The 12,965-nt window shown below is 43.7% G+C and overlaps 1 protein-coding gene across 1 annotated transcript in view; it reads right to left on the reverse strand.

Annotated features, from left to right (window-relative positions):
• LOC144755713 (copine-6-like) overlaps positions 1-12,965 on the reverse strand; it is a 452,209-nt gene that overhangs the window by 125,784 nt on the left and 313,460 nt on the right. Inside the window, exons 4-6 of the mRNA XM_078644899.1 lie at positions 7,417-7,599; positions 7,069-7,143; positions 5,017-5,091 (exon numbers count right to left, since the gene is read on the reverse strand). Of these exons, the coding sequence (XP_078501025.1) occupies positions 5,017-5,091; positions 7,069-7,143; positions 7,417-7,599 (333 nt within the window). The remainder of the gene's footprint in view (positions 1-5,016; positions 5,092-7,068; positions 7,144-7,416; positions 7,600-12,965) is intronic.

Raw genomic sequence — 12,965 nt, forward strand, 5'->3', positions numbered from 1 at the left:
GTTTTAGAACTTTCAGGACTCATGTAGCACTTTGAGGGGGCCTAACCAAGTAACTATTTCTATTTTCAGCAATCTTGAACAATTCAGCATTTACTCCACCACTCTATTACTGAAAGGAGCCCCCTTCTCTTGTTGGGCAAGGGAGCATGCACACCCCTTAAAAGTATTTAGCCAAACAAGTATAAAGACATTTGAACAATGCAAACAAGAACATTCGATCATAAAATCAAACAAACCATAATATTGACAATTAGGCCCCTGGGCTATAAACTTCTCCAAATATGGCTGCAGCATACCCCTCTCACAATGTTTGAGAAGTTGATATCCAGCTTTGCATGATTCAGGGGCCTGATTCCCAAACACCTATTGAACACTAAAAAAAAAACTAAACAGACGAAGATACACACTTACCATCACTGGAAAGTGTGGCTGGGGAAGAGACATGGAAAGAGGCTTGGCACTGCATACATGCAATGAGATAATATTTGGCATGACACTCCAGAGGCTTTCTGCACATCCCACAGAGGGACGCCACATATAAACAATAAACAAATGTACCAATGGTATATTACCCCCGCTTGACTAAGTCACATATTAAAGACTACGCCAGATACCTGCTGGCGGTGTAGGGAGGAGAGAGGGACCTTCCTGCACATCTCCAGTTGGTATATTCTCTAGATTTTTCTGTAGCCACAGAGTTCAATTTTCTAGCCCCCATGGCACTAATCGCATTAAGGACTCAATCAATGTTCCAACTCGAATCAGCAAACCACCAAGACTTCAACCTATAACAACCTCATGAGCAATGTTTGTGTAAGAGGTGTTTTACTCAAACGTGTTTCAGGTAAGGATCAATCCACTGAAGCATGACAGTATGACTCTTCAAAAAATTAATGACACGCTCACGCATCACTAAAAACAGAATATACATTTTAAAATACGCATTTTAAAACTAAAACCATAATCGAGCGTACACACAATATGAACTGTAACCACAAAGAATATAAAGATTAAGGCAGCAATGAAGGAGTGTAAACAGCAAATAGAACTCTGAGATTATTGCTATGTATTCTATAGCATTAACATCCTCATTTACGACTCCTAATACCAACATTAGTTCTAGCAAATAAAAGTCTATTCGGAATTTGAGATGGTTCCCAGCTGGATAATTGATTTCAGAAAATATGTTCTATTTTACTCAGTTAAGGACGGTGCACGATTGTGTCTGTCCCAATTGTAGCCTGGCTTGAAGCTCCTCTCTCACTCTTAGTTCCCTGTGCATAGTTTTTATAAGATTATGCAGACAGCTGTTTTAGGTTAAACAATCAGCAAGTGGAATAATAACAATTCGGTTATTTTTACACTTTTGGATAGTGTCCTTTTGAAAAGACAATATCATTAAACACATCATTATCAACCTTCTAGAAACTTTGTGATTCCATAATAATTGTTAAACATGAAATTATCAACGTCAGTAATTAAATATCACAAATACATTCATGTAAGCTTGATTATCTCATTTACAGGAACAGAACAATATGACTATAATGTGCACTTGATGTAATCATACATATTTACTTTTTGATTAATCAATTAGCACATGCCATTCAGAGAAGGGAATTCAGAACCTGAAAAAACATGATACTTACAACACAGTACCAGAAACCTGCAAGCTTATATTTCTAGGGATATGGACAGGTGATCTAGAGATTATGACCTCTCATAAATGGGCTCTTACAAGATATATGAAAGGGGTAGCTAAAAAACTGATTGCACTTTAGTGACCCCTAACCCAAAGAAAGGGCTGTGTTTAAACAGGTGTATGCAAGTATTAGCAATTAAACAGCTCTCACATATAAACTTACTCATTCATACCGCATATTCAATGCCAGATGGCAACCACTATTAGCATATAAATCAAATTAAAATTGATGTGCTGTTACCAGTCACATCTCAAGGCCTTACAGTTGTGTCGTTAAGAACCAGACTAGAAGAGATAACTGCCTGCACCCCAGAAAAGATAAACATAAGTCACAACAGTTGTTGCACGGATGTAGTCTTCACTGACCACTAGTCTTTTAAATTGAGCGACGCAGCCCACATACTGCTCACAGCACGTGTCTGACAATAAAACCTATAATCACCAACCTACTGTTTCTTTAGTCTGTAGTTAGTTTTAGTAGCGTATAAGGAGTGAGGACCAAAATGACTTACTGATACCCTGAAGGTTTGCAGCTAAGAAAGTCCATTTATTTTTGGGGATTGTTAGAACTGTCACCATTAGGGTAGTCGCCCTCCCAAACATTTTGGCTTCTTTTTCCATTTTTGCTGATCTCGTTTTTGCTGGCCTTAGGACTCTGAGCAGTTTACCACTGCTAACCAATGCTAAAGAGTATGTGCTCTTTCCTTAAAACATAGTAACATTGGCTATCCCCAATTCCCATATTTATTTTACTCATAAGTCCCTAGTAAAGTGGTAATATATGTACCCATGGCCTGTAAATTATATGCTTCAAGTGAGCCAGCAGCACTTATTGGGTCACCCACTTAAGCAGCCCTTTAAACATATCTCAGGCCTGCCATTGCAGCCTGTTTATGCAGTTTTTAAACTGACATTTTGACCGGGCTTTTACTAAGCCCAAACCTTCCTTTTAAGTCACCCCTAGGGTAAGCCCTGGACTGTCCAAAAGTCAAGGTGCAGTGCTTTTAGAAAGTTGAACCTGCACTTTTAAGTTTTACATGTCCTAGTGGTGAAAAACTCCTAAATGCATTTCTTACTACTGCAAGGCCTACCCCTCCCATGGGATAACATTGGAGTTACCTTGTTACATTTAGTAAGCTGTAAATTCCAAATGGGAGCAGGTACCCATTTATATTTGGTGTCTTGCAATTTGCAATGAAACATCCTAATATATGGTGAAGTCGGATTTTAAATTACAATTTTGAAAAATTCCGCTTTTAGAAAGTGGGCATTTTACTGCCTTAACCATGTCGTGCCTGCAGCCTGTCTCAGATTCACATGACTGGGCGTAGATGTCAGCTGGGTTTGGTGTATTCCTCCTAGATAGCCACACACAATGGAGAGCTTAGGTGTCATCACTGTCAGGATGGGAGGGCGAAGCTGAGCACAGCCCTATTTACACTTGAATAGGCTACGCCCTCCCTCCACACAAAGAGATGCATACCCACTGTAGATAGTCTGGAGCCAGGACATGGAAGGCAGGATGTCTAGGACTTCAAAGGGAAACCTCTAGAAGATTCTCCTCACTTCAAAGTCACAACTGGGTCTCAATACTGGACTCCAGACACCAACTCTTTAGTACACTTCTGGACATGTGGCTAATCTACCTAGAAGAAGGACTGCTGTGCTGCTAATAGGACTGCCACTCCGTTCGATTGCTGCTCTTAAGTACGACTGCCCTGCTGTGTTGTCCTGCTGCCTTTTTGATTGAGTTAGAAAGACTTGACTTGCACTTGTTGAACCCAGGACCTCAAGTGACTCCAAGAGCTGGTTGGCTGGCCTCCTGATTTCTGCCTCTGGGACGAAAGGTTCAACAACATTGAACCAGCATCTGGATTCTGCCATCTGTGAGTCAACCCTGCCATGTGGTCCCACCCCAGTCCTGGACCCCTGGAGGTGGGCGTGAGGTGCTTTGCCAACCTCTGTGGATCCAGCGAAACTGACATATCTCCTCTGCTGGGCAGAGCAATCCCAAGCAGAACCAACGCATCGCGTCTGCTGCATGGACTGAAACCATCGCAAAGACCCACATCTCATCAAAGACCGTCGCCTTAGTGGAACTGGCGCTGCATCACGCATGTTTGGTATAGGCCCTCACATCCCTTGTTGACGACAGCTTCAACGAAGGTGCCAGACTCTGCATCACAGCCTCGAGCTTGTCGGAATCGCCATGATTGCGCAACACATCTTCGAAGCTAGACTTCGCATCGCAAGCCCTCATTGACTGGATCTTGATGATGATGCAAGACCTTGCATTGCAGCCTCGCTACTTCTCAGAACCGATGCATATTAGTAATGGTCTGCAAGCTAGGGTTTAAGGTACTTTGCTCAGCGGGTCTAACTGGGTTCCTGTCGCTGGTCCAAGCTCTATCACGCCAGGCGTGAACTTGTGACTTTGTCCCAGTCTAGCAAGACCGGATACCCAAAGTTATCGCTTTGTACTTTTTAGCACTATTTTTATTAAAATCTTTAAAATTGAATATCTCCGATACTACTGATTGGATTGATGTCATTTAGGTCTTGTGTTATTTATAAAAAAATATTCTATTTTGCTAAAATTGTTGTTGGATCTTTTTGTGGCATGGTTTCACTGTGTTACTGTTTGTAGGGTTGCACAAAAACTTTTCACATTGGGTCTGAGTTAAGCCTGACTGCTCTGTGCCAAGCTACCAGAGGGTTGAGCCCAGGTTAATTTAGGGTTTGCTTTTGACTTAACCTTGAGAAGAATTGTTGCTGTTGCTTGAGAAGGGTTTTAACGCCCTCAACCAGGAACCCAATTTCTTACAGGGGTTTTATTGTTGTATTGTTCATTGGCCTGGCAGGGATTGTTTTGTTGACATATTCAATGTTGTGCTGCTGAATGAAAGTATTTGAAATAGAACTTTTGGCTATCTCTTTAAACTGATACAGTCAGACCTAAATCTACTGACATCTTGAACCAACCAATGGGTAACAAAAATGATCCTACTAGACTCCCAACTCCTTGGGGGGAAGACATAACCCTGCATACCAGAGTGCAGCCAATGACCTCCAGTCCCTGTTCTAGGGTTTTCCCCCTTGCTTTCTAATTCTCACACTTAATTTTCTTACTGTTCGCAAAGTGGGGAACCTTCATGCTCTGTGCTATAAATATGAATGCATGTTCTACTGAGAAGACATTGAGAAACATGAGACAGAGGCTACAAGACCCTCTGCGAAGGTGGGAGGAAGAGACAGAATAGGGATTACCATATGAAAAAATACTTTACAAAAAGGTGGGTCTGAAGTTTTCCTACCTTATTGTCCAGTTTCTGAGCACGGAAGGAAAGCTGCACAAAGTCATTGGTCCCTGAGATTTCTTCAGCAATTATCTAGAAATAAGAAACATAGTTTCTGCATTATAGACTAGGGAAGGGAAAGAGAGAAAAGGATAGCAAGAACAAAAGGGGAATGGAACCAGAAGGGTGAGACCGAGAGACAAACAAAGGGAACAAGCATTGGATTGGCAGAGCCAAAAGGTATCAGCTGCCGAACCGGTTGGCTTTGCCAAAGCTTTTTGTCTCATGGTAGATGGCTACCACAAATACACACACAACTGCAGTGGCCGCATTTGAATGGGATTGCAAATTATACCATATAATGCATTCAAAGATGGTGCACGCACATCCACAGCAGTCATTTTTTTAAAGTAATTTTTATTTTTACAAATCCGGTTCAAAGATGGCCAGCAAGAATGCATGTGAATCCATGGTAGCCACCCTTGAAAGATCCACAATCGCTAACTTTTAAAGCATTTTATTTTATTTGCATTAACCTATTCAAGGATGCGCAATCCAGAACAGCCATCATTAAATGAGATTAGTAAAAAATAAAACATTGAAATGTCTAGTGCACGTGCGCACACCCTCCTGCCAACTTGAAAAAGTAAATACAAATTTAGAAATGGCTGCTCATCAGAGCTCGCCAGACGTCCAACAATGAGCGCATGGGCTTGGAGGGAGAGAAAAAGACACTAGGTGGAGAGGGGCAAAGAGGAAGAAGTGTTAATAACACAGGGTTGAAGAAAAAGAGGAGAAAGAGCAACATGGAGAAAGGGAGGAGCAAAACAGTCCCTCACATGCATTGCAATGGAAGGTTTGAAGACAGCAGGTGAAGGATACCTCAAACAATCCAAGTAGTGAGACCGAAATGCTCTTAGTTGTGGGAAAGCCACTGAATCAAATGAAGGGAAGGAATACAGACAGGAAAGCAATTGAGTAATTAGCAACGGGCTAGCCCAAAGCCCAATCTAAATATATGTAATGTGTTGCTCCCAATAGGTCCTGCCAAAAGATAGCTAAGCTGCCTGTGGGCAGGATCTAAAATGGTTTAGGCCAGTGGAAAAAGAAAGATGAGAGAAAAGGCTTAAAGTGAAAGACAAGAATAGGTAAATAACAAGGGGAAAGTAAAGGGTAGAAATTCAAGGAGTAAGAAATAGGATTTGAGCGAAATGGTGGCAAATTGGTTACATTGGGACGTGTTTTGTGTGAGCAAGAACTTGAAAAGCAGAAGGTAAAGAAAAGAGTAAGAAGGATATACAGATGGGAAGGGTTAAGGAGAAGAAAAAAGAGAGCAAGAGAGGTGGGCAGAACAAAGAGTGTGGTAGAGGAGGAGAATGCCTGAAGGGCCATATGTAGGTAAAAGCAGTTTAGCGAGTCCTTAATAGCGATTTTTAGGGAATCACTATTAAGGATTCGCAAAATACTATGTAGGTAGGAATCGCAATCTTTTTTGTGATTCCTTAATATTCCTTCATTCCGAATTGCAAGTTGCGATTCGCAATCAAGGAATACCTTCCCATTCATTCCTATGTGCTTAGAGGCCCATAGGAATGAATATGAATTGCACACACAATTTGCGAGTAAATAGGTACTCGCAAATTGCGTGCGCAATTTAAAGGGTGCAAGGGTTCCAAAAGGACACCCTGTTGCACCCCTGAAATGTGCATGTGTGCACATGTGGCGCACATACATGCCCTAAGTCCATAAATGTGTGCCACATGGCACTTGTAAAAAAGCAAAAAAGTGCTTTTTTAAAGGAAATAGCAAATTACCACCACCTTGAAGTTGGTGGTAATTTGTGATTCCTTAGGGCAATATCGCAATTTGCAATGCCTAGAATTTATGGAATCACAAATTGCGATTCTCTAAATGCTTGCGCAAAATAAGCAATCGCAATTTTTGCGATTCCTTATTTTGTGGGTAGGTATTTGCCTTCCTACATTGCAAACAGCTGAATTGCGATCGCAAACGCTGAAAATCGCAATTTGGCTTGAAAGGAGCTAGTGAATGAGGTGACACCGTACATACTGTGATAGTAGATTTTCCAGCTATTTTCCCATTCTTCAGCTGCAGCGATTTGGTCACTTTGGTCTGTGAAACAATCTGAGAAGAAAATTGAGTGAGAAATGATAGTATAACAACTATGAAATCAGGTGATGGAAAAGAGACCTGCACGGGAGGAGCATGAGGAGACTGAGGAGGCAGGTGAGAACAAGATAAAGTAAGAGATTAAAACAGCAGCGTAGGAGGAACAAATTAGAGCATGGGTGTGCTGTTTAGCAACAAGAGTAAGATGTACAGCAACGGGAATAATAATAAATAAAAGTGTGGCTACATGATCAATAGATATTTGATGGATGGATTCATGCTTCACACCTGGCCCAGGGTGCACTCGGCGGAGCCCAGAAAGCAGTCATCTCTGTTGCCCACACTAGAGGAATCCTCAGCATCATAGACCTCGAAGAGAAGGGTCTGCATCTCTTCAAAGAAGTAATCCAACGCAAAGACTTTGGAGAATACTGGGCTCAATGTGCTCTTGATCACTTCAGTTTTGTCCACCTGGAGAAGGGAAAACCACAGTTAGGTCTTTGAGCTTAGACTTTGAAGGAAATAACTAGTTATCTTTGAATGCAGTAACCATAAAATCACCAACCAGGTCTCTGGACTTTTGACATAAGGTCCCTGTATTTAGTTATCTTTGAAAACACTTTTTCTAGAGAGCTTTTTTCACACAGGCTCCTCATCTTTGATTGGTCATTAACCATAGTTCTAGATCCAGCAAAGTTTTTCATCAGTACCTCCAATGGATGACAGGAGGCATCACCACCCTTCGGACTGACACTGTGAGTTAGTAATAATGGCCACTAGTGATGTCATCCCTGCCTATTTTCCAATCTCAACAGAGGCAACGATAAAGGGCTCATTGTAACTCAAGATACAATCAGTGCCGTAGTAAGGTCAGGTGGTACCCGGTGCTGAAAATTTCTTGTCACCCCCTACTTGACAAAATGGCAAAAATATGTGTTTAAAATACATATTTTTGTCACTTTGTTACCCCTCAGTGATGACTCCCGGGGTGGCCCGAAACCACCGCACCCCACTTCCTACGCCACTGGTTACAATGATTCAGTGTAACTCAAGATACAATCACTCCCTCACAAGCTGTGAGATACAAAGATGATGAGGAATCTGTGTCAAGAGAGAATATTGACTAATGAACAGTTACTATAATTAAGTATTTTTATCATTTATCAACTACATTTGGAACAGGGCACTGTAGAAAAATACTTGAAATTAAATAAGACACTACAATAAAAACGAAACATGATAGATAATAGTATGAAAATACGACTTCAAGCTCAATATAACCATGCAGAGTACACTCAACAAATTAATCACAATTTCACAGCATAACTTCAAATCGTCAGCTCAGGAAAGAACAAAGGGAAAAAATATATTTTTTTAATTTTCCGAAAGGGATGAATAGGCATAATTTGACTGTCGAATGAGTTCCACAGATGCGGGTGGCAGCGGAAAAAATCTTGGAAGAATATTTCACTCCTTTTTTTTTTAAAGTATCTTTAGTGGCATTTTGATTATGTACAGCACAATACAGCATAATATTCCCTTATAGTGGTTATTTCAGCATTTTACATCATACAACATTTCACATATGAGGTTTAGTAAAATAAGCAGGTTGGATACAAGGTTACCAGTAGGGTACTTATATCCCTTACGTTCTACTATTGCTTATCTTTACCTCTTATTACATTCAAAAAATATATATCGCCCTAGTCAGCTCTAATACATTCCAGCCCTGCGATCCTTCGGGGGTTTACCCCCCCTTGTAGGACTACGTTATTGAATCAGGGAATTTTACCAAGCCATTGATAGATCTTAACACAGAACACGAACAAACTTTGACAAATCACCTAAAGCAGGAGAGGAGTCAACACCTATATTCGTACGCTAGAGCTGGAGGAGGTTGTTGGTGCCCGGAGGGTGTCACTGTGTATGATGTCTGCACTTAGTCTTGGCTTGTCTTTGGGGTCATGCCTATATTTCACAAGAAGGAGTAACAATCACTTTATCTATCTTCTGAGTGCGCCCCAGATCTGTCTATGGTAAACTTTATATTTTAGGCTGTCGTCCTCTTGCTACTTTTAGCTTCACTGTGAGTATAGCTTGGGTGGTCCCATGTGTATAGTGTGTCTTTGCATTGTTCAGCAATCGGGTGCTGCCTCTGTTGTTTCGCCTCCTCACTATGTAATGCCCTACCCTCTGCGCCAGTCCATAGAATCACATAATGGTTCCACACATGGATCAGCGGTCCCGTGGCAGATTTCCGTGCCATGGCTATTCTCCTTTTAGCTAGCGCCACGGTGAGGTCCATAAATGTATTAACTACTTTATGCTTGGGTGGATGGGGGAGAGCCCCAACAGGCATGTTTCTACTGTGGGTGTAAGAGCGTTCCCCAGTGTAGTGTTAACCTTGGATATTACTTCAGACCAAAATTTGCGTAGTCTCTCACAGCCCCAGGTCATATGTATAAAGTCTGCAGCAGGTTTATTACAACTTGGGTTGCAAACGGGATTAGGGCCTTTTCTTGGTAACAGTCGCCCACGTTTCAAGTCCCACCCCGTCCATGCCGTTACCTGATAAGCCACAATGATTGACCGTGGCTCCCCATGGGGCTGCCCCACTAGGGGCAACACCGGTGTATACAATGGGTTCTTAGGTATCTTTGCCATACATTGCTTCCTGCCCTGCAGGGCAGTTACCTGCAGTATTGTAGTGTAGGTGACCCCGATTGTGGGGTCAAGCAATTTTGCTAGCAAGAGATGGGGGAGCTTATTAGACTTCATGAGGAACGTTCCCTCTTCATTGACACCCTCCAGCCATGGTGCCAACCCCTGCAGCAGAGCGGCTAACAAATAGAGCTCAAAATCTGGCACCCCTAGGCCTCCCTCCATCATGGGGTTTTTCAAGGTCTTCAGCGAGAGTCTTCGCCTCCCCTCCCCCATATGAGATCCCGTAGTATTGAATCTAGTTGTCGGAAGCACCCCGGTGGCATCAAGACTGATAAGTTAGCAAAAAAGTATAAAAGGATGGGTAACATGACCATTTTAGTAAAGGGTATCCAAGCCTTCTCAGGGAGCCACAGAGCAAACTAGAACTGTACACTGGACTTGGGCGCCCTATCCAGGTTTCCCTCTCTCAAGTCATCCAACGAGTGGAAGACCTGGATGCCCAGGTATTTAAATGTATTGAGTGTCCAGTTATGCCCAACCGGTAAGTCTAGGGGCCTGGGCAATGGTCCAGCCACCGGAAACAGGTATGTTTTGTTCTTATTTACCCGCAACCTGACAAGTTTAGTTTAGTTTAGTTTATGACATTTGTTAAGCGCTTGGTTGCACAGAGAACAGTGCGTCCCCGCGCTGACGACCCTACCTACATCTCTTCAGCTTAGCTCACAGAGGGTGAGCACAGGGACACGGGTGAACTATGCTGAGTTTATCATGGGGAAAAGATGGGTTTTCAGCCTCTGTCTGAACCTGGTTTCAGACGGCTCCATCCTCAGTTCGATGGGTAGGTTATTCCAGTCGTTGCTGGCATGGTGTCTGAATGAACGTCCTCCCATCCTTGCTCTATGTATCCGAGGCACCACTAATAGCATGCTACCCATCGACCTCAAAGGACGTGCAGGGCGATAGACTGGAAGCAAGTCCTGAAGATATGGGGGTGCTTTTTTGTGAGCTATACGGTGGGTGACAAATCCCCAAAACCGTCCAGAAGCCGCAGGGCTGTATCTGAGCCACCCACAGATTCATGTAGATAAATCAGGAGATAATCTGCATATAGAGTTACGATGTATGTTCTCCCATCTATAGTCAGTCCCATGCCCTCCAAGCTTCTCGGAACTTCGCCGCCAGTGGCTCTATGGCCAGGGCAAACAGGAGCGGGGATTGTGGGCAGCCCTGATGCATGCCACGAGCTATTTGATATTGCATGGATATAATTTTGCCCATTCAGACCTGTGCCGTAGGACGTGTATATAACAATTGCACCGATTTCACCCACCCTTCCCCAAGGCCAATACGTTTCAGTAACTCGAGAAGGTAATCCCAGTTTATTGTGTGGAACGATTTCTCCAGGTCAATCGGCAGGATAGCTGCATGCACAAGAGAGGGTGCCCTAGGGTGGTACAGCACCGAGTACCGCATACGCAGCTTGTAGGAAGTGTTACGGGTGGGCATAAACTCATTCTGGTCAGCATGTATTAGGAACTTCATATGTGGGAGCAATCTGAGTGTTAAAATTTTGCTAAGGATTTTAAAATCCACATTAAGCATAGAGAGGGGTCTAAATTCTACAAGCCTGCCCCTGGGGTCGTCGTTTTGGTATTACCATAGCATCCCGCATAGTCTCGGACAAGTGGCCAAGCTGCAAGGACTTGGCATACAGAGTCACCAAGTGGAGAGCCAGTTCTGAAGCATACCATGAATAGAATTCTGCCGGAAGACCATCTGGGTCTTTCCTGTAGCCATTGTAGCAATGGCCTTACGGACCTCCTGCAGTTTCACTAGTCCTCCCAAAGTATCCTCGGCTTGCCCATCCAATGTCTGGAGCATAAGCAAATCTAAAAAGGCCTTGAAGTCAGCCTGCGGGGCCAACAGCGGGCAGAATATAACGAAAATAAGCTGTTAATTCTGTCCGGTTCATATACAGGGGCACCTGTTTCAGTTTGAATCAGCGTAATTGATGTCCCTCTTGACTCCGGCTTGATCAGCCAGGCCAGCAGACGGCTGGCTTTCCCCTCTTCTTTCTGAACTCGGTCTAGGTATTCTCTATGGTCATAGCATCTTAGCCTCTCCACTGCTTCATTATATCTAAATCGTACATCTTGAATGGCAGGATGGGCTTGCACATCTGTACCTTGTACATTGTCTAGTGTTTGCAACTCGTCTTCAAGGGTGGTTAGTTCTTGATTGAGTACCCTCTGTATGCCAACTGTCTGCCCCATACAACGGCCTCTCACCACTACATTAAATGCCTCCAACTCAACTAAGGCAGAAGACGCCAACTGCGCATTCTCAGAGAAAAATGTTCTGATAACGGAGTGCAGAGATTCCTCAAACGGGGCATCTTCTAATAGGAAGGAACTAAGTCTCCATGTGGGGATCAGGAGACTGCACCCAAGAGGATGGTGAATCATCAGTAATGGGCTGTGATTGGAGAGTGTCCGACCTAAAAATGCAGAGTGTTTGATGGAGTCGCTAAAGCTCGGCAAGCACAGGATAGTGTCTAACCTTGTGTGTAGCTGGTGTATCGAGGAAAAGAATGAATATTCCCTTTCTCTTGCATGTTGCACCCTCCAAATGTCCACAAGTTCCCAGTGGTTCCTCCAGTCACGAAACCCCACTGCAGTTATGTTGGCCTGCACTCCCATTAAGGTTGGATGGGAGCGGTCCAATGATACATCTGCGACACAATTAAAGTCCCCTCCCAGCACTATAGGCCTCACCATCAAATCCACCATCTCAATCAATCAATCAATCAGACAGATTTGTATAGCGCGCTCCTCACCCGTTAGGGTCTCAAGGCGCTGGGACAGGGGGTGGGGGGGCAGCCGCTACTGCTCGAAGAGCCAGGTCTTGAGCTGTTTCCTGAAGGAGAGGTGGCCCTGGGTCAGACGTAGGTGGGCGGGGAGGGAGTTCCATGTCTTGGCCGCCAGGTAGGAGAAGGATCTTCCTCCGGCGGTGGATCTGCGAATGCGTGGGACGGTGGCGAGGGCGAGGTTGGCGGACCGGAGTTGGCGGGTGGGTGTGTAGAATGTGAGGCGGTTCTTGAGGTATTTGGGGCCCATGTCGTGGAGAGCCTTGTGTGCGTGGGTGAGGAGTCTGAACGTGATCCTCTTGCTGAA

This window comes from Lissotriton helveticus, chromosome 5_1, assembly GCF_964261635.1.
Source record: "Lissotriton helveticus chromosome 5_1, aLisHel1.1, whole genome shotgun sequence".
NCBI lineage: Eukaryota > Metazoa > Chordata > Amphibia > Caudata > Salamandridae > Lissotriton > Lissotriton helveticus.